The sequence below is a fragment of the Tachypleus tridentatus genome, chromosome 12, assembly GCF_004210375.1.
Source record: "Tachypleus tridentatus isolate NWPU-2018 chromosome 12, ASM421037v1, whole genome shotgun sequence".
Classification (NCBI taxonomy): Eukaryota; Metazoa; Arthropoda; class Merostomata; order Xiphosura; family Limulidae; genus Tachypleus; species Tachypleus tridentatus.
Genome location: NC_134836.1, coordinates 99,525,635 through 99,547,797, shown reverse-complemented (window position 1 = coordinate 99,547,797; position 22,163 = coordinate 99,525,635). Strand labels below are relative to the sequence as shown.

General features: G+C 34.3%; 1 protein-coding gene across 1 annotated transcript in view; it reads left to right on the top strand.

The window, feature by feature from the left end:
• The first annotated feature begins 7,034 nt into the window (after positions 1 to 7,034).
• LOC143234143 (opsin, ultraviolet-sensitive-like) overlaps positions 7,035 to 22,163 on the top strand; it is a 28,925-nt gene continuing 13,796 nt past the window's right edge. The window contains exon 1 of the mRNA XM_076471265.1: positions 7,035 to 7,619. Within this exon, the coding sequence (XP_076327380.1) occupies positions 7,351 to 7,619 (269 nt within the window). The 5' untranslated portion in view covers positions 7,035 to 7,350. The remainder of the gene's footprint in view (positions 7,620 to 22,163) is intronic.

Genomic DNA, 22,163 nt, shown 5'->3' with positions numbered 1-22,163 from the left:
TATGTATCCAATTTATGATACTTGTTTACAAGACTGATATAAAGTTTTTAATACTGTGTATTTTAATATACAGCAATGACACAATTTACAGTAACAATTATGACAAACAATGATTTATGTAAAATAGTTTCGCAAACAACATTGAGTCTTTTTTTCTGGTCTGGAACTTCCTTGATATCTTAGCGATGGTTCACAATGAGAGAATAAATTTAACTTAAACAACGATATTAAGATAGATATACGATAGTAACTACGTCACAATTTATTTTAGCATAAAGCAACACAATGGGGTATTTGTGTCGCCGAGATCGAACCCTTGGTTTAAGCTTTACAAACACCCAAGGTTTTCTCTTAGCCACTAAAAGAGTACGAAAACAGTCCCTGAGTAAAAGTGGAGATAATGTTGTCCCTCATCCTTCATATGTTTAACGATAATTCATTCGTGAGTTTTTCAGGTGTCTTTTTAGGGATTTTTATTTTTTGAAGAGAACTTAGTGTAGCTGGAACTCGGACCAATAATTCTGCACCTTAAGTAATTAAGTACTGGGTCTAAGGTAACGTTACCCTCAGTTTTGACTTGATATATTATTATGGGTGAAAACTAATAACATTCTTCAGAAATGCCAATACATTTTAAAAGTTCAGGTACTGGTTATTATGTTTGAGTTGACTCTTTATGTAGTCAATTATATTCCATCACAACAACAACAGCAAAATCATAGATAAGTAAGACATGATGGTAGGTGGTTGTTCAGCAAAATCATGGATAAGTAAGACTTAAAGAGAGACTTGACGGTAGGTGGTTTTTCAGCAAAATCATGAATAAGTAAGACTTAAAGAGAAACATTGTGGTAGGTAGTTTTTCAGCAAAATCATGGATAAGTAAGACTTAAAGAGAGACATGATGGTAGGTAGTTTTTCAGCAAAATCATGGATAAGTAAGACTTAAAGAGAGATATGATGGTAGGTGGTTTTTCAGCAAAATCATGGATAAATAAGACTTAAAGAGAGACATGATGGTAGGTGGTTTTTCAGAAAAATCATGGATAAATAAGACTTAAAGAGAGACATGATGGTAGGTGGTTTTTCAGCAAAATCATGGATAAGTAAGACTTAAAGAGAGACATGATAGTAGGTAGTTTTTCAGCAAAATCATGGATAAGTAAGACTTAAAGAGAGACATGATAGTAGGTAGTTTTTCAGCAAAATCATGGATAAGTAAGACTTAAAGAGAGACATGATAGTAGGTAGTTTTTCAGCAAAATCATGGATAAGTAAGACTTAAAGAGAGACATGATGGTAGGTAGTTTTTCAGCAAAATTATGGATAAGTAAGACTTAAAGAGAGACATGATGGTAGGTGGTTTTTCAGCAAAATCATGGATAAGTAAGTCTTAAAGATAGACATTATGGTAGGTAGTTTTTCAGCAAAATCATGGATAAGTAAGTCTTAAAGATGGACATTATGGTACTGTAGGTGGTTTTTCAGCAAGGGTATCATTATCAAAACCCATTGTTTTGTAATCATCTGTTCAAAGTAATATCATTTGTTATCAGCATAGTATACACAATACATTCATAATATAATAATTTAGTCTGATTTTTATTTATTGGACACGTTTGTTAAGATGAACAGAAAACAGAATATGATCCAGTTGATTCTTTTGGTCTAAGTGATTAAGATTCAACTATTTTCATTTGTCCATACAAAAATGATTATTACAATAAATGTCATATGGCAATCAAAAACCAACCATCTGCTCTTCTAAAACTACGAACAGAAGAAACGTTTTAAATGGTGGTTAGAACACAGACTATTGAATCAGAAATATTATGTTATTCCATGTTTAGTACTGGTATAGTGGTAAACATATGGAGAAGATCACACAGACATGTGAACCTTCTTGTAATGTTAGAACAGTGATGTAGAATATGTAATGGCAAAGGAAATGTTTTTCATGGCACGGGAGGATTCTTTAACTCCATTTGTGGTGTGAATTACATCCATAGTGTACATGAAGGTTGTTACTGATTTACTTCAACACATAATGCCTGATTTCGACATTAATGACAAATATTTTTCCAAGAGATAAAAAAAAGTCGTAGGAATGGTGCTGTCCCATATATTTCCAAGAGTAAGGCAGTGGTTTCATTCATCTTCGTTGGTCTAAAAATCATTGAACTTCAGTCCATTAGAGAAATTTTTGAATGCACTTAAATATTACGTTTTCAAACATTTCCCTCATCGGACAGTTTTAAACCAGTTTATTGTGCATACATACCCTTTGATAGATCACGTTATAACACAAGATACTATCAAACATCTTAAATTTCTAACACACTAAATCCAAGCTGCTATTATGGCAAGAAATGGCTCAGCCCAAAACTATATGGAGGTCTTAATAAAATGGTCAATTCAGCGTACAGTTATAGTTGGAAATCTACTTCAGTTGTACTCATCTTCTGCTTTTATGACTCTTACAGTTGATGCCACAAAGTAGGAGTGGTCCTAGGCTATTAGTGTATTAATAGATGAATTATTTTAGGAGCAAAAGTTACTCATGAAGTTTTAATCCAAGTGGTAAATAGAATAAGTCAATGTTCTAAATTTGTTGCTATTGGCTAGAAAGATCATACTTCAGCAACTGAGAGCTAAATATGTAAGAATAATCCGCTAGATGTCACTTTCGAATTATCTTGATGTTGGTCATTCGTTTGAAATGTGACAATAGGTGCTTACAGTACTAATCTTATGCTTCTCTTAAATCCTTTCTTCTCCAAAAAGGCATTTTTAGTTCAGCTCAGCCATTGGTTTCTTTGTTTATCTCCGATATTCGTGGTCAGCTACATAAGTCCGTCCTTAATCCAATCACCATTTCTTAAGGTATCCTAACCGAATAGTGGGATTTGAATATCTTTGTTATGACAAACTCGTGGCACAAAGTTATTATTTTTTTAAGCAAGAGGCCACAACTCGTAAATCATCAGTTCTACAGTCTAGCCACTTCGTGACGCTGGTACCCAACCCAAAGAGTTTTCTGTTTAACTTCAAAAAATACGTATACTTCTATACAAAGTTCAAATATTGTCCTTGAATAGTAAACACGTAAACAGTAAACCCGTTCAAACCAATCAGCCGTTACAAATATCTTACTTAGTTGTGTACTCTAAACTAGTATAAGTAAATATTAAAATACAATTGATCTATTCAAATGAAAGTGTTCGTTGTTCCAGCACACATACTTCAATATTATACCTAATAAGTTCTCCCAATTACAAATATGGCAGGAAGCAACATTCTTAAAACATCTCTGTACGAGTTGTTTTTCTTGTAAACAGTTCATATTCTTTCAGCACTTCATAAGTGTTTCAAGTTCTGTCTGCGTTTTCATCAGCTGTTATACTTTGGTATTACATATTGAAACTAACTTGTTCACGTTTTTATATTCTAGAAGTAAACGTGTACATCATCAGGAAATGTATTTTATACATATACGTGTGTGAGTTTATGTGAGCAAAATATACTGCATTATAATATACCGTAATGTAAAAACATAATCCAAATAAAGTGAATGATATTTAAACTTACTTTTAATAACACTATATATGTATGTGTTCTTACGTATTGAAATTTAAAATAGTCTGAAATTTTAACATTCATTTAAGTTCTAAATTAATGTTAAAATTTCAGACTATTTTAAATTTTGATCGTCATATCAAGTGAACTGCACTGATGGATTGTTAATTAGTTCTCTATTATTGTCTGGTCTCACGCCGTTTACAAACTGGCTTTTCACTGACGAAGATATATAATGTCCTCGTAGAAATACTAACGTCTAAAGTTAATTCTGTGAAGTTAAATAGTTTATATTGTTCGAAAGCTGTAAACGTTCCTAATCAAATGTCTGTAGTTTTCTGATTGAGAGGCTTTTATCACACTTATAGCTTCCAAGGTTTATGGTATACTAACTGTAGAAAACCGATAATATTGTTTGTTTTGTTCGTAATTGAATTTTGTGCAAAGTTACACGAGGGCTATTTGCTCTAGCCTCCCTAAGTTAGCAGTGTAAGACAAGAGAGAAGGCAGCTCGTCATCACCACTCACAGCCAGCTGCTGGACTACTTATTTATCAACAAATAGTTAGATTGACCGTCACATTATAACGACCCCACGGCTAAGAAGCCAAGCTTGTTTGGTGTTATTACGGACCCGAGACCCTCATATTACCCTATAAACTGGGTTTTGATACCCATGATGAACAAAGCACTGATAGCCTATTGTTCAGCTTTGTGCTTAACTTCAAACAAATAAACAATTCATTACATGTTTTACTTTTTCTTGTAGGTAAGTCGATGCACTGTAGTTAACGTGCCGGGTTGTGGGTCCCAAAGTCCAAAATCTGAATCCGCGATATGTTGATGAATACACTCCGCACTTTTAAATGTCAGTTCTGCTATTCTTTTAAGAGGAGCCATAACGCGAAGAGCGGTTTCGAATCGTTGACTTCCATCTGGTCATCAGTTCCAAATTAGAGTTGACTATATTTGAAACTTGAGATCTTTAACCTGGTCGTTTAATTTTTGTGTCACAAAAGAAGAAAGGTTGAAAGTAGTAAATAGAGTCCTCTTCTTGAATCGGTTTCGTATTTCTTAGACCACTTCACGAGCTGCATAAACAAAATGTAAATATTAGTAGAATTAATTCACTTTAAATGTTGAAACAACTTTCAAATCATGCCATTCGAAATACGGGCTTTCTATTTGCTCTAAAAGTTAATTATTTGTTTAAACATATGTTATTATTTATTAATTCTTACAATTACTGATGGGGTCCAACCCTGTTGGCTTTTGAAACACAATTCTTAAACTATATTGGGCACCAAATTACTTTTGAGTTCACTTAGCATGGCTAGATGGTTTAAACGTACAACTCGTAATCTGAAAGTTGCGGGTTCGAATCCCCGTCACACCAAACATGTTCGCCTTTTCAGCCGTGGAAGCGTTATAATGTGACGGTCAATCCCACTATTCGCTGGTAAAAGAGTAGCCCAAGAGCTTTTCAGCCGTGGGAGCGTTATAACGTCACGATCAATCCCACTATTCGTTAGTGAAAGAGTAGCCCGAGAGTTGGCGGTGGGTGGTAATGACTAGTTGCCTTCCTCTAGTCTTACACTGCTAAGTTCGGGATAGCGTGGGCAGACAGCCCCCATGTAGCTCTGCGTGAACTTCCATAAACAAACAAACAGTATTTTTGAGTCAACAATTTGTTGGTTACAGAACCCATAATAACATATGATCCATATAAAACAAATATATCGTTAATATTGTATTCATTAATGTCTGAAGGGTCTCCTGCGTGTTTTACATAAAAATTATTAATTTTACTTAAAATCTGATAATTTCGTCACGCTTAATTTTGTAACGGCATAATATTACACAATATAACGCAATACGTGAACCCCACCGGTATAATATAATTTATAAAATTCATAAAAAATACCATATAATAGAGTATTTTTAGTTAACATAATCACGTGAATAAAACGTTTTCTATGACTTTCGAAATAATGATTTGAAGAGTTTTTTTTTAGTTCTGTCCTAGAATAGTTTTCGAGAATGGTAAACACAAGGCCATTCATAATAAAGCGGATAGAACCACCCAATATTAGGACTGAAATGGTTCTCTAAATAAATTCCTCATGATTATTCGACAAGGAACCAAATGAAGAACGACAACTTAGGCTTATTGGATGAATGTGTGTATGTGTGTTTTTCTTATAGCAAAGCCATATCGAGCTATCTGCTGAGTCCACCGAGGGGAATCGAACCCCTGATTTTAGCGTTGTAAATCCGTAGAATTACCGTTGTACTAGTGGGGGGGGCTTTAGTAAATGATGAAACATTCATGTGTCGCTAAATCCATTAAAACTTTCTTCATGAATATTTTTCTCTTTGAGAAATAATTTTGATTAACGATTTGTTTTTTATCCAGTAAAGTTCTCACTACTTCATATTGCGTAGTTGTATGCTATTAGTGGGTTCTTATTGAACCATACAAATCTTATGCTACCAGTTGGGTTCTTACTGAACCACACATTTTATGCTACCAAGTGGGTTCTTATTGAAACATACAAATCTTATGCTACCAGTTGGGTTCTTACTGAACCACACATTTTATGCTACCAAGTGGGTTCTTATTGAAACATACAAATTTTATGCTTCCAGTTAGGTTTTTATCCAACTGTACTAAATAATTTTATGTTACCAGTAGGGTTTTTCTTGAACCATATTAATTTAATGTTACCTGTAGGGTTATTATTGAACCATACTAATTTTTTGCTTCCAAAAGGGTTCTTATTGAATCATACTGAGTAATTTTATGTTTTTCGTGTTATAACACTCGGTGTAAGGAACTAACCAAAACAATTAGATGAATCTTTCATTTTCTACGTAAATACATAACAGTTTCTTAGATTAACTACAATATTGATTACATATTTTGGTTAATGTTATTATTATATTATGTAACTTATTTGTTTTTAAGGGCCATGTATCCAACAAAATTAAAGGCGTACAAACAATTTTTTGAATAAGTATTTTAGAAATATATGTTTAAACATGTGCTTTAATATAGCATCCACCATAAAAATTAGTGTTACCTTCAGAGAACTTGTTTAACCACAAACAGACTTTTATTTTATATTATACAACGAGCTTTCCCCTCTATTAATGATAAGACATTTTGGTGTAATAAACCTAATATTACAAACGATAAATATAGAAATAATAAGTGTTGTTAACGTGCACATCAATATGTCTAAAAACAATCGACTGTCTGTATGTATAATATTCTCAGTAATTATGTTATCATTTCCAAGCACATTTTCCATATGTCTTCACATCTATAAACCTATGACAGCAGATATGTGGTTCTAGCACGTGACGTTTAGCTCTAATAGCCAATTGCTAGACCAACGAAGCCGTGCGTGCCACAGAAAACCAGCCACTCACTGCTGCCACAGTGCGAGTCTCCAACGTCTGACAGTAACGATGTTCTGTCACGCAGCGTTAGCTTAAAACCCACCTTATGTAAAAGCTGTAAAGCTAAGAGATTAAAAATGCTTTCCAGAATTTCGACCTCAATCTAACAAGGCTGTTTTATTGTCCGTAAGTGTTAAGGACTTCAAACATTTTTCACAATTTTAAGGTAAATTCTCATGTTCTAGTAGCATCTCTTAACTTATTCAATTTTGTATCAAACTATTGATCCTCTTGTTATTTCAAGTTTCCAGTTCTTTCATTAGGTTTTAAAATTTGTATCCCATAACATTTTCAGCCGATAATATCAAACATGTCAGATCTCACAACCTTAGCGAACGGGACACGTGATGTAGAACAATCAGACTCGATAGATGTAGGTTTAAAAAACTCTACATACTCTGATTCTGTCGAACAATGGAAGGAGGTCTTAACTCCGGAATTTTTTGAGCTTGTTCCAGACTTCTGGCTTCACTTTCCACCACCTTCAAAAGAAGCTCACCAAACGTTAGGAGTTCTCTACACCTTGATAATGGTGCCTGGGGTTCTGGGAAATGCCTTGATAATCTGGCTCGTTTGTTCGTAAGTAGGCTGTTGTATTTTAAATGTTCTGTATGGTGTTTCGACCGTTTCCACAGTCAAAATTATGTAAGTTTAACAGGTTATTCTGATAGTCTGTGCTGTGGACTGCATCATTCACTCGTTAATAACAATGATCTACTTCAAAATTTCTACTTTATCTTGTACATTTTTTTCTCAATCAGATGGGGACATATTTAGCACCAGCAAAAGAAAATGATGGCGTTCAGTTCTACCTTTCTTAGTGGTTTTAATATTTAAATACTAAGTAATAAAGTGAACATTATTAGATTGCTGTGCAAGAGATTCTTACGAGTTTATCGTTGCTTGTTTGGATATTGTTTTAAGTCACTTGAATAACAATATTTTTACTTTTTTTATTCATCTGAAGAAGAATAGTGGACTATCCGAAAGCACTCGAGTTTTGGGATTCTTTTAAAATCCATTACAACTTTTATGTGTGATCTTATGTGCTAACTTCTTAACCAGAATAGTTTTGCTCTATTATAACGTATGCTCGCTGTCATTTTACATATATTAAAGTTCCATAATGTCATTATTAAATAGATATTTTTACTTATTAACTGCAAAAGTGTTTTAAAAATCTTTACTTTTTTACTACAAGTAATTGCACAATGCAATTTCATAAACGTTAAAGAAAAGAAAAAATGGGATTTATAAAAGCAGATTTCCTGTTACAACATTACATCTTTTATACAAGACAAAATACCAGTTTCCAAAGTAAATATCCAAATCATATTGGATCCCATTATAAAATATTCTTCTTATATAAGAATATATAATATTGGTTTGTCTATTTCTTGATTTCCACAAATGCATCAAAATCAAAATTTTAATTACACTGGTCCAAGTATGCCTTATATAGGGCACAGATATATATGGCCCATTTTATTGCTTTACGCGTAACTACAAAAACAACTTGTGACGCTAAAAATCGAGTTTTGATATTCGTGGTGACCTTAACACAAACAGCCCCTTCCTTAGCTTTGTGCTTAACAATAAACTAACAAACAAAGTCTAACTCAAAATTAAACTTAAAAAATAATTTGCATTTTAAGCACTTTCAAGTTTTTGGCCGATCCACCAACGTCTGTTTTTAATCTGTGATTCGTTTGAAGAAAAAAAAAAACTTGGAAAATATTTCCACATCTTCAGTGTTGGGGTCTGTCAACCCTACGATTAAATAATCACTTCTTTAGATTCTTCACTAGTTCTAGTGTATTACTAATTATGATTATTTCCATAAGTCTATAAATACTTTTTCGTAGCAAACACTTCATAGTTATCCATAACTATTTTTTCTGTCTATTGAAAGTCATAAATTGTCCACCTTCACGTCTGTTACAAATGGTGTTTTTTTTATTCGAAGTTTTGAATTCGAAACAGCGAATTCACTCAGTCTTAAAACATCAATTTGGAAATTTTGTTTCTCGAAATTGGCATCCAGTAAAAGTACCTTTCATGTGACCTAACTTATGATAATGGAAGTAGCTCATAGTGGCTTAGAAAACCTGTACATCAATCTCGTAAAATATATCGCAACACGTTCAGAAATCTCAATGTCATAGTGCAACTTAACAAAACTTGTCGAAAACATTTAATTTGAGAATATTTTCTCATATCAATAGAAACTGACAAAGAACGTACCGGTTCAACAACACATCCTAATTTGGACAACTCCCCATGAAGCACAGATTTTTCACTTCTTTTTTTATGGAGCTTTTAAAATTGTTAATTTCAGTAGGGCAACTACAACTAACTTAATGTCCAGATATCTTCCGCGAAATGTGAGTTATTCTGTCCATACTGTATCCATACTTTACCCTATCCGAGGTGACTTCTACTGCGGGAAGACTAGCAGTAATGGCCTATAAGTAAGCAACAATAAGAAAATAGTTACTGAAAATAATAGTTAATTTTCCCAGTTCCCAGTTTCTCACAGTCATAATAACATTATTCACATTAAACGAGAAGACGTGTTTGCTTCACACGAGCTGATATCAGTGCGGGTGCACCTGTCTATGAAATGCAGAATACGTGAGTTTCTGAATGTTTGCTCCAGCCATGACTGATAGTCTTCAACTAATTATACACAAAGCTAACTAAACTTAAAAGCTCTCCAAAACAACATATTTAAGTAATAATGCAAAAAAGATAGTTTGTGATTATAATATCAAAACAGAGGTGGCCTGACATGGCCAGGTGGGTTAAAGCGTTCGACTCGTAATCTGATAGTCGCGGGTTCGATTCCCCGTCGCACCAAACATGCTCGCTCTTTCAGCCATAGGGGCGTTATAATGTAAATGTGAATCCTACTGTTTGTTTAGTAAAATAGTTGCTCAAGAGTTAGCGATGGGTGGTGATTACAAGTTGCCTTTCCTCTAGTCTTACACTCATAAATTAGGGACGGCTAGCGCAGATAACCCTCGTGTAGCTTTGCGCGAAATTCAAAACAAAACAGAGGTATCATCTCAAATAGCCCCTCAGTGGTTCAGCGGTATGTCTGCGGACTTACCCGTGATGAACTGAGCAGAGACAGCTCTTTGTGTAGCTTTGTGCTTAATTCAAAATAACAATTCTCCAATTTACTACGTTACGTATTACAATTGGAAATAGCCTGAAATTTTAATTTAGAAGTTATGTCGATATGTATTAACAAAGCTAAAAACCGGGTTTGATACCCCTAGTGGGCAGAGCACAGATAGCCCATTGTGTAGCTTTGTGCTTAATTCAAAACAACAACGTCATCTCAAATAAGCCAAGAAATATCAGTATTCACCTTAGAACCAAAAATCGGCAAAATCTGTCGGTGCACCATCATAGGTTTAAAGATATATAATGTAGTATTTTCTACTTTATGCCTTTCTTCTTGAAAAATTCTGTAATATTTCTCTGTTTCATTGTAGACGTCGTATCTCTATAGAATGTTAAAGACCTCTGCTATACGTTTTAAAAGTGGTGGCCTGTTTAATGCTCTAACGGTCTAACCAAAGGAAAGCCTACATCCGGCGCGTAATCGTAGAACGTAACGAAAAACGTGGATCTCTGATGAACGCATTCTTTTCGCTTCACTTTTCCGAAGAATCTTGGAAATATCTTCCACCCAAAAGGAGGATTTTTTAATACTTCCATTCCAACACAAAGTTCTCTAAATAGAAACAATAAAAAATAACTTAACAATTGTAAAGTAAACTGCGAAGCATCCTAGTAATTATTAAATACGACCAGAAGCAAGTTTTAAATGTTCGCATAAAGCAACAAACTGTCTGTTCGCGTTAGTTGTCCCTAGTTTTGACTTGGTAGACTAAAGTGAAAAAAATTAGTCATCTAAACCCACCGCCTACTCTAATAAAATCATCGACATTACTGTTACAATTGTTACGTACCTACGGCCCCAAAAGGGCGGGGCGTGATTTTCCAGCAATGAAACTCGAACCATGGATACTTAGTCCGGTACACTAACATTTGCCCGCGTTCAACCCAGTGAATTCTCACTAGCGACTTATTAAACAGCAAGTATCTAATTAAATAAGCTTAAGTTTATAAAATAAGATTTGTATTTGTTATTATAACTTAACTGAACTTTTTGCAAGCATTACATTTTTTTTTCAAAATGTCTATTGAGACGAGTAATCGTTTCGCAAAAAAAAAAAAAACAGAGAAACTGATTTTATTTTAAACTAATGAACTGTTGTGGTATTTTCTTTTATTTGAAAAAAAAAAGTCAGACAATAAGCAAGGTAAACATGGTTCCTTCTTCTTAGTGGGCCGGCATGGCCAGGTGATCAAGGCACTCGACTCGTAATCCGAGGTTCGCGGATTCGAATCCCCGTCACACCAATCATGCTCACCCTTTCAGCCGTGGGATTGTTCTAATGGTACGGTCAATCCCACTATTCGTTGTTAAAGCGTAGCCCAAGAGTTGGCGGTGAGTGATGAAGACTAGATGTCTTTCCTATAGTTTTATACTGCAAAATTAGGGACGGCCTGCGCAGATAACCCTGGTGTAGCTTTGCGCGAAATTCAAAACAAACCAAAGCATTATACTGAATACGAATTTGTGCCTTTATCAACACTCCATGTTATAATAGAAAATTCGTAACGAAACGAAAACAAAATAAAAACAATACCCATTACCCCAGTGCTTCAGTGGCAACTAAATTCAGGGACACTGTGTCGAAATAAAATGTATTTAAAAAAAAATGCAAAACTCGAGCGTGTTCTAATAGTTAATTATTTTTGTTCAGTAGTGTTTGGAAAGCCGATCACGTTAAAGTATTGAAACGTGTACTGTGAGTTGTAACTTATTTCATTTACGCGTATAATAAATTGTATTTGAAATTCAATGTTAGTAACAAAATACTTTAAACCTTGAATGTTCTGCATATATACATAATTGAGCGTAGACTTACGTTTTCGCTTCTTCTTAAAAACATAGGCACGTGATCTTATTAGTAACTCACCTCGGGTTTGGAATATACATTTACTACAAAAGCATTTTGAAGGATCTTCAGAAGATCAGATGTCGTATATAATGATTGTTGAGAAGCTTAGGGGGGGTCTTTTACAATTTGTTTTCTGTAAGAGTTTTGTATTTATACGATTATATTTAAGGTCGTTATGAAAAGTAAATTTCTCTTCTGATCACGTACTGTTGATTTCAGTATAACATTTCCATTGATCCCGGTATAAAAGTATCAGTAGCGATTTTATGGAATTAGTACTAACCTTTTCATTAGGTCCTTATTTAAGCATATTCTTTATTAAGAACTGGAACACGTCGTTCAACATTTGATCAAACTTCAAAACATATTGATTTCTTTAAACGTAATGAAATTATATTAGAATTTATCCCGAATGGGTCCCTCCCCCAATTTTTTTACGTAATACATTACCTGAAATTAAATTAAATGATAATTTAGTTTTATAAGTTAAATAAATGTGGGTATGTATCCAGTTTTTGATACTTGCCAACAAGATTGATACATAGTTTTCTTTTTTAATACAAATATATTTTAATATACAGATAATAACACAATTTACAATAACGGTTATTACAAATAATGATCTATATGCAAAAGCTTTACAAAGTTACAAACAACATTAAGTCTTCTATCTGGTTTCAATCTTTCTCGATACTTTATCGAGGTTTCACGAAGAGCGAATTAATTTCGAGTTGATGTAGGTACAATTGACCTGACAGGAAGCTAGCTAGTTTTTCGTTCTTTGTCGGCCACACCTCGAGTTTCTCACAACTAAAGTTATATAATGTTTTTGTAAAAATACTAATGCCCGTTGAAGCTACATGGTGTGTAATGTTCTATAAACATTTCTGATCAAATATCTGAAACTCTCGATTAATAAGTGTTTATATGAATCACAGTTATAGCTTTTGAAGTTTATAGCAACCCCACTGTGGCAGACCAATAATATGTATATATACACTGTCTCTTTGTGTTGCATTGATTATATTTAGAGGTGTGATGATATTTTTTCGAAATTTCAGTTTACGCAACAGTATTGACGATACGCCAGTGTTTACCTACATATATTACCACGTTTATTCTCAACAAAGTTTATACTCAGTACATTCATCGTTTCAAGCTAATGAGAAAAAACACAGATCAGAAATATTTGTAGTCGCTTGGGTTAAGGTTTGTTTGATTTTTGAATTTGCCCAAAGCTACACGAGGGTTTTCTGTGATTATCTGAAAATGTAAGCATGTTTAGTGTACAAGGGATTTGAACCCGCGAAACTTATATTATGAAGTGAGCATCCTAACCACCTGGTCATGCCGAACCAGTTTAAGATTGTAATTAATAAACTGGACATATTATCACTGTGTGTATCACTAAAAATAAGTTACGTCCTTTAAAAGAAGCTACAAAAGTAGCTATATATTTTCTTAAAATATATAGTTTTGAAATATTGAGTAAAACCTCAATGTAAATCTTTTTAACTCAGTTTTATTTTACCTTTTTCAGATTTCTCATATATCTTAATTCTTCTGTGCTACTCTAGGTTTTTTCTTTCTATTTTTTCGAGAGATAAATTCAATTTTTTTTATTGTAATGCACACGATTTTTTACGTTCTAAAATAAATATACTTCACTGTAACAATCCCAATTTTCAAGATATTATTTCTAATTTTTAAGAAGTCAGCATTTACCTGGTCTGGTACTGTGCGAAGTTATTTCTAATTAACACTGATTTTAGTTAATAAAATTAAGTAGCTTGGCTTTGTTATTTAAAAATAAGATACTAGTATCATGAAATGTGCACTCCAAAGATGAGACATAAAATGTTGATTAAGTGGTCGCACCAACACTAGCTCAAAGTAAACTTGTACCGAGTATTGTTACAATTATATTGTTTCGTCCAATGCTTTAGCACCTTGTTCATAACACAGCAGGAGAATATATTAATTCTGTATTGTTTTCAACACACGACTTACAGGAAATTCTGAAAGTACACTTGAGTTAGTGATAATTCGACTTGTAATGTATAATAATTCTGTTACGTCGAAGAGTTGCAAAGAATATGGATCGCAATCGTCAATACACGACTTAAGGGAACTCCTATGATAAGTAATAAATGCTAATAACAATAGATTTCGAATGATTAACGACGCAAAAAAGCCACAAAAACATACACAAATATGTATGTAGAACGAATTCTCCCCTCAAGAAAAAGATAAACACGAAAACATACACAGATCTCTGTGTGTCTATGTCAGGATTATTACTTTTAACTACTTGTTTAAAGCACAACGATAAAACGGTTTACTCAAGTATAGAACGTTAAAGGAAAATATTTTCACTTGATGTAATTTTTCTTATTATGAAGTAACTCTCTTCTTTTGTCCCTATTTATGGGACCCCCGCTAGTACAGCGGTAAGTCTAGGGACTTACAACGCTAAAATCAAGGGCTCGATTCCCCTCGGTGGGCTCAGCAGATAGCCCCATGGGGCTTTGCTATGCGAAAACACACACACACACACGCTATCTATGATAAACATTTGTCAAAATTGGTTACTGGATTAGTCACACATACTTTGTATCTGAGAACGGCTGGTTCGGGTATTAACGCTTTTATTAATAAGCAGAGAATAACGTTTTGACCTTCCTAGATTAGCCTGAAGATGATCTAGAAGGTCGAAACGTTGTTCTCTGCTTATCGATAAAAGTGTTAATACCCATACCAGCCGTTCTAAGATACATTTTTATTTCAAGTGGGTTTCTCGTAATCAAGAATTAGTGAATAATGGTTATTACAAATAATGATTTAAGTATAACAGTTTCATAAACTCGCTGACAATACCGAGTCTTACAACAGGTCTCGAACTAAATCTTTTTTACCGATGGTTCATGGTGAACGAAGTAATTCTAGGTTGATACACAGGTACAATTAACGTGACGAGAATGCTAACTCTATTCTTATCTGGTCTCATATAAGTTTCTCACAGCCAAAGTTATACATTGTCTTCGTGGAAACACAAAGTCCAACGTTACTTCTCTGAAGTTGAACTGTTCGCAATGTTCTAAATCTACTTGGTCAAATATCTGTAGTTTTATGATAAACGCTTATTACAATTATAGCTTCAGAGATTTACAGCATACTGAGTGTAGCGACCTAACAATATTATACTGTCTCCCAGCGTGTTGTGATTGTAATATTTTATACTCATTAAGAGATATTCTAGAAAATTCAGCTGACAATAATACTAACATTTACGTATATATTATATACACAAAATACATTAACATGAAACAAAATACGCTGCATATTTTTAAAAAGAAGCCTAGGGTACAAGTTACAACGTGAGATTACAAAATGTATCCGAGGTTTTGATGGTGACTGCAGAATTAGAACCCACATTGCAGTGAGGATACACTATCTATCAGTCTTAACCTCCAATTAGCTAGACTCACATAAAAAAAATTAGAAATTAGGAGAGCGAGATGTGGATGCTCAAGCCCACAACGTCCCACATCTATATTACCCTTCACTGCCTGCAGACAGTTGTGGGAAGATGACATCTCTCTCAAGTTAAAATAGGAATAAGAAAAAGATAAACATAATAAAAAATAAAATATTTTATTTTCATTTTCATAGAAAAAAGATATAATTATACAAAATCAAGCTCAAAATCAGTTCAACAAAATCTAGTGTTGTCATATCTCTGGCGTTGCCACGGTAACGAACAGAAAAGCAATCCGATAAAACAGTGTTGTAATATCACTGGCGTAATCAGGGTTTTGAGGTTGGTAAGAAAGCAGATTACGAAAGGAAACGTTTCAACTGTTAATATTAAAAGACTTTGCAAAAGAAAGGTGTACTATGAAAGAGTAATAATCGTTTGTCACTTCGTTAAAATACTTGTTTGTTATTAAACTTTCCGTTTTATTGAGTGTGAATATAAATAATGTAAATCTCGACCATAATTTTAACTAGTGTTTATATTATGCGTCAAGGCCCGGTATGGCCAGGTGTGTTAAGGCGTTTGATTCGTAATCTGAGGATCGTGGGTTTTTCGAATCCCCGTCGCACCAAACATGCTCGCCTTTTTAGCCATGGGGGCGTTATAAAGTGACAGTCAATCCTACTATTCGTTGGTAAAAGAGCAGCTCAAGAATTGGCGGTGGGTGGTCATCACTAGCTGGCTTCCTTCTAGTCTTACATTGCTAAATTAAGGACGGCTAGCGCAGATAGCCCTCATGTAGCTTTACGCGAAATTCAAAAAAGAAACTGTTATGCACTAAACTAACCCTGTCTGGTTGTGTGTCAGCTGGCTTTACACCCTTACCTTGGGATCGTCCAATTCAGAGAGTTAAACAAACAAACAAACGAAAAAATTACATATTACTTTCATTGTTTTATTAATATGAGGAGACACATTTTGTTGAAGGTAGGAGAGTTCCCATCCCTTCGTCGTTCGAGATTACTTTGATATAAAATTATACATACATTCAATATGTTTATCATAAAACATTAATGCGCATAAATAGTATTTGTCATGAAACAATAGCATAAACATATATATTATATCTTTCATAAAACAATAGGTTTAGGCTTAATGTAGTTTTAATATTATAATCTTTATTCACGTTTTTTGTTACTGATTTCTAAGGAAAGGAGTAAATAGTATTGTAAGCACATGGTGTTCATTGCTTTTATTGAATAGAAGATTTTGTTTTTAGTTAAACTGATTTACAAGGTTAAGGAAACCTGAATCTAGGTGTAACAATCTCAAACACTTGCAGTGAAAGAATAAAAAAGATATGTCTAGAGATGAAGAAAAATATGAAAACGTGGACATTTACTCATAAATCTAGGATGAATGATTTTTTTCTCTATATACATATGGCTATTCCAGTTACAACCGGTATTATTAAAACGCTCAAACGATCGATGAATTTAAGTACATTCTACATAATTTAAGACCCGGCATTGCCAGATGGTTAGGGCTCTCGACTCGTAATCTGAGGGTCGCGTGTTCGAATCCTCGTCAAACCAAACATATCGATCTCTCAGCCGTGGGGACGTTATAATGTGGCGATCAATCGTCAATCCCATTGTTCGTTGGTAAAAGAGTAGTTCAAGAGTTGTTGGCGGATGGTGATGACTAACTCCCCTCTAGTCTTACACTTCTAAATTAGAGACCGCTAGCGCAGATAGCCCTTATGTAGCTTTGCGAGAAATTAAAAATAAATAAATACAATTTTAAAACTTTATTCTGTTTGTTTGAAGTTAAGCATAAAACTACAGAGCGGGCTGGCTATCTGTACTCTACCAACCACAAATAATAAAACCCGGTTTCTAGCGTTGTAAGTCTGCAGACATATCGCTGTGCCACTAGAGGGCGTTTGTTTTTAATTTCGACTGCCCCAAAATAGACAGCTGTACCTATTTCAACGTATAATCTGGTCATTCTTAAAAGCATAAACTAAAGATCAGCGACAGAACAACTCCAATCGATTGTTATTCGTCTAATGCACAAATAATCTTAAAGTGCAGAATGCGACATGATACGAACCACAGGTCTTCAGGTTGACACTTGGCACGTTAACCACGAAGCCACGTCCGGTTTATAAGAAATATGCAAAATTATTTTTATTCATGTAATACTACAAACTGGACACGTCCGCTCATCATCACTCCCCAAAAAATAATGTAATTTAAATTTTCGTGTTTTAGGTCCTGTGTCCCCACCTAGTTTTTTTTTTAGATCGGAATAAAAATAATCAAATTTAGGATAAACGAATATAGGAGAAATGATAGAAATAACAACAATTCAAACATTAAACTAGCTGAACATTGAAGTCATACCGGTCATATCATTCAGTGGGGAAAATGCTGATATTTTGGCTCAACCGAATAATTAAATATTTATGAATATCACAGAATCTGTAGAAATAATTATCATGTCTTGAATGAGAATGAAAGGTTGGTAAATCAGAAGGTATGCAGTTGGTGTGATATTCGTCAATTTCGGTGTGTAAATTAAGTAATAGTATTGAGTCACGTAACTAATAATTTTGGTATGTATGGTTTGTTTTATTATTATTATTATTACTATTATTGCCCCCCAGTAGTTCAGCGGTATATCTGTGGACTTACAATGCCAGAAACCGGATTTAAATACCCGTGGTGGGCAGAACACAGATAGCCCATTGTGTAGCTTTGTGCTGAATTCAAAACAACATTACTGTTATTTTATACTACTGAAGATAACGTCGAAACACGTACAGTATTTTTTTTTTATAATCGTAACTGGTCTCAGAATGAATGTGTGTTTTTTGTGTTTTTCGTATAGCAAAGCCACGAAGGGCTATCTGCTCAGCCCACCGAGGGGAATCCAACCCCTGATTTTAGCGTTGTAAATCCGGAGACATACCGCTGTACTAGCGGGTGGCGTCTCAGAATAAAGCTTTTAATTTGTATATTATGATAATTTATTTTCAGTTGATATAGCTTAAAACTGCGCTTCCATTGTAAGTCAACGTGTTTTATCACACAAATGTTAGTCTCTCGATCCTGTAATTTAGAATGAGAGGTTACATTAATGTCGATATATATCAAATTTATGATATTTGTCAATACACACATTTTTCTTTCCTAATTCAAATATATTTTAATATACAAATAATAACGCAGTTTACGCTAACGGTTGTTATAAATGATGATCTATATACAAAAGTTTCACAATCTTACGAACAACGTTCAATCTTCTATTTGGTCCGTAACTTCCCTGATATCTTATCGGCGTTTTACGATGACTGAATTAATTTCGAGTTAATTTACAAACAAATGACTTAACAGGAAGCTAACTAGTTCTGTATTCTTCTTTCTTCGCCGGGCACACATCCAGATTTTCCCCCGATATTTTAGTTAAAATATTAATGTCCAATGCAAATCCTCTGATGTTAAATGGTTTGTAATGTTCGAAATTTACAAACATTCCTGGTTAAGTATCTAAAGTTTCCAATTAATAAGCGTTGATCACGGTTGTAGATTCAGAAGTTTATAATATACCAACTATAGCAAACCTATAATATATACTCTTTCGAGGCATGTCGCGTTGGTTATGTGCATAGGCGTGAGAAGAGTTTCTAGAAATTTGAGCCTGTACAGCAATATAAACGATACGCTAGCGTTTACGTACACACATATATTGTTAGCTCCGACACTCGAGAATTTTCTACAACTTTAGTTAATGTTTGTTTGTTTTGTTTTGTTGAATTTCTCGCAAAGCTACTCGAGAGCTATCTGCGCTAGCCGTCCCTAATTTAGCAGTGTATGACTAGAGGGAAAGCAGCTGGTCATCACCACCCACCGCCAACTCTTGGGCAACTCTTTTACCAACGAATAATAGGATTGACCGTCACATTATAACGCCCCCACGGCTGAGAGGGCGAGCATGTTTGGTGCAACCGGGATTCTCCTCAACAATAACGTCATTCTTAGATGAAACGATGATTGGCTCGCAAACCATTTTGGGTTCGACAATTATTTCCAAACAATAGTGATATACCCTTAATTGTCAGAGTAGTTCTCACTCCAACCACAATTAGTCCAGAAATTGGTCTGATGTTAAATAAATGTTATTAATAAGAACATTAACAACGTCACCATCAATACCCTGACCAATAACAGACTCAACAGTAGCAGAACTTGAATTTAAAGGCAATATGCCTGCTAATAAGAATGACTGAGTTACTCCAGTATCACGTAGAACACCTATGGGCATGTGATTGTCATTTGTCAAAGACGTAGAACCAACAGACAAAAATGGTCTAAATTCTTCCCACATCAGCCTTTATATAAGTGGCTGAATCGACAACATCGGATGATCTGGTGAAACTAAGTCCAAATGTGGACACGAACAGGGGATTATCTGGTGAAACTAAGTCCATATGTGGACACGAACAGGGGATGATCTGGTGAAACTAAGTCCATATGTGGACACGAACAGGGGATGATCTGGTGAAACTAAGTCCATATGTGGACACGAACGCATTGGGTGTTGCCTCCTTTTCTTTTTCAAACACCACCAATAGAACATAACATGACATGTTTTTTTTTTTTTAAATGGCATAGTCTTCGAAGGTTCTGTTGAAATTTTATCCTGACTGTCAGAATATTTTGAACTAGTTGGATTTTTAGAATAATCCTCAATTTTAGTGAAATAAATAGATACAGGTGTGTGTTTTTTCTTAGACGTCAGAACTTTATTTTTAATAAAAGTGTTATTTTATGTTGAAGTGTAATAAACATTTGCTTCCTATTGCGTTAAAACAAAATACGTAGTAGCAGCTTGATGTTCATAACAAAACATTACGTGGCAGTAGTTCGCTGTTTATATCAATAATATTTGTAGACGATATATCTTTATCTTACATCTGTTTATCAACATTTTGTAAACATATATATATATATATTTCTCTTATCTATGTTTTTCATTTTAGTAGAAAAACTGGTATATTGGATGGTAGTATCCAAACTGTAGGATGAGCGTGGATCAGTGGTTATCGTCTGGGGCTGAAGACAGTAAGGTTCAAGGTTAACGATGTGATGTCTTTTAACACACTCATTACCTTTAACTTCGGATATATTATGAACGAAACATCCAGTGTCGTTAGTCGGATCGAAAATCTAGACAAATCCTGGTTACTAGTTCAAAATTAGGGACGGTCTTGCCCGAACATTAGAGGTTTCTGACCAGGCTGTTTAATACTGGTACGCATAAGGTACAATTAAGTTTAAAAGAAATAATTCCCAACGGTAGCATTACATACTTTATTTGCACTTCTGCCAGCTAGGGTCCCATCACATCATTATAAAACCAAAAGATATATTCTGAATTATATTAATTTTTTCAATGTGTATCTCCTCTCCAAAAGCCCTTTGTTTTAAACTGCAGAAACACCTTACAACAGTCGGTTGTAGAACAAACTTTAAAAGTTTAGAATAGCAGAGAGCAGTAACATCAAAGTTTTCTGAAAAACAAATGGCACGAAAAGAAATACGTATTTCGCGATAGAAATTAATCATATCAATAAAATATTAAGAAATACTACAACGTAAAAAACACGTAATTTTTGGTGATTTTATTTCTAAGAACAACTGTTACAACGAACCTTTATTATCTTTCACAAAATTGACTGTGTGCTCTTTTCATCGCCCCCCAGTGGCTCAGCGGTATGTCTGCGGACTCACAACGCTAAAAACCGAGTTTCGATACCCGTGGTTGGCAGAGCACAGATAGCCCGTTGTGTAGTTTTGTGCTTAATTCAAAACAACAACTCTTTTTTGTTAACTTTTGTCAAGCATGTTTTATATTTGTGTAATACTGCACATCTGTTTCAACTATGAAACATGGCCAGGTGGTTAGGGTGCTCGACTCGTAATTTGAGGGTCGCGGGTTCAAATTACCGTCACACAAAACATGTTCGCCCTTTCATCCGTGGTGGTGTTACATTATGATTATCAATCTCACTATTCGTTGCTAAAAGAGTAGTCCAATAATTGGCGGTGGGTGGTGGTGACTAGCTGCTTTCCCTATACTCTAACACTGTTAAATCAGGGACGGCTAACGCAGATACCTTCCTTGTAGCTTTGCGAGAAATTCAAAAACAGGTAAACGTTCAGTCAGTCATCGAGCGTCCCAAAGTCGAAAACCAACGAATAGCCCAAACTAAGATTTGTTACTTTTGTTTATCATCATCTTTCTTCTAGCAATAATTATAATTTTGTCGTAAATCGGTAGAGCAAAATAGTCCTCACAATCTTGACTACCTATTTATTATTATTATTATATAAAAGCTTTAAAATACACTCAAAAAGTAGTAACCCATTTCGGCATCTTATTAAAAAATAAACAAGTATTCGGAAATAAATTTATCGCTAAATAAAAAGGTGAGAAACAAACCAAATAAGACAGGACTAGAAGTGGACATATCACTTGACCCGGGTAAAGATCATATAGCAGACCAAGCTGTCTCAGCTTTAAACGGCGAAAAAG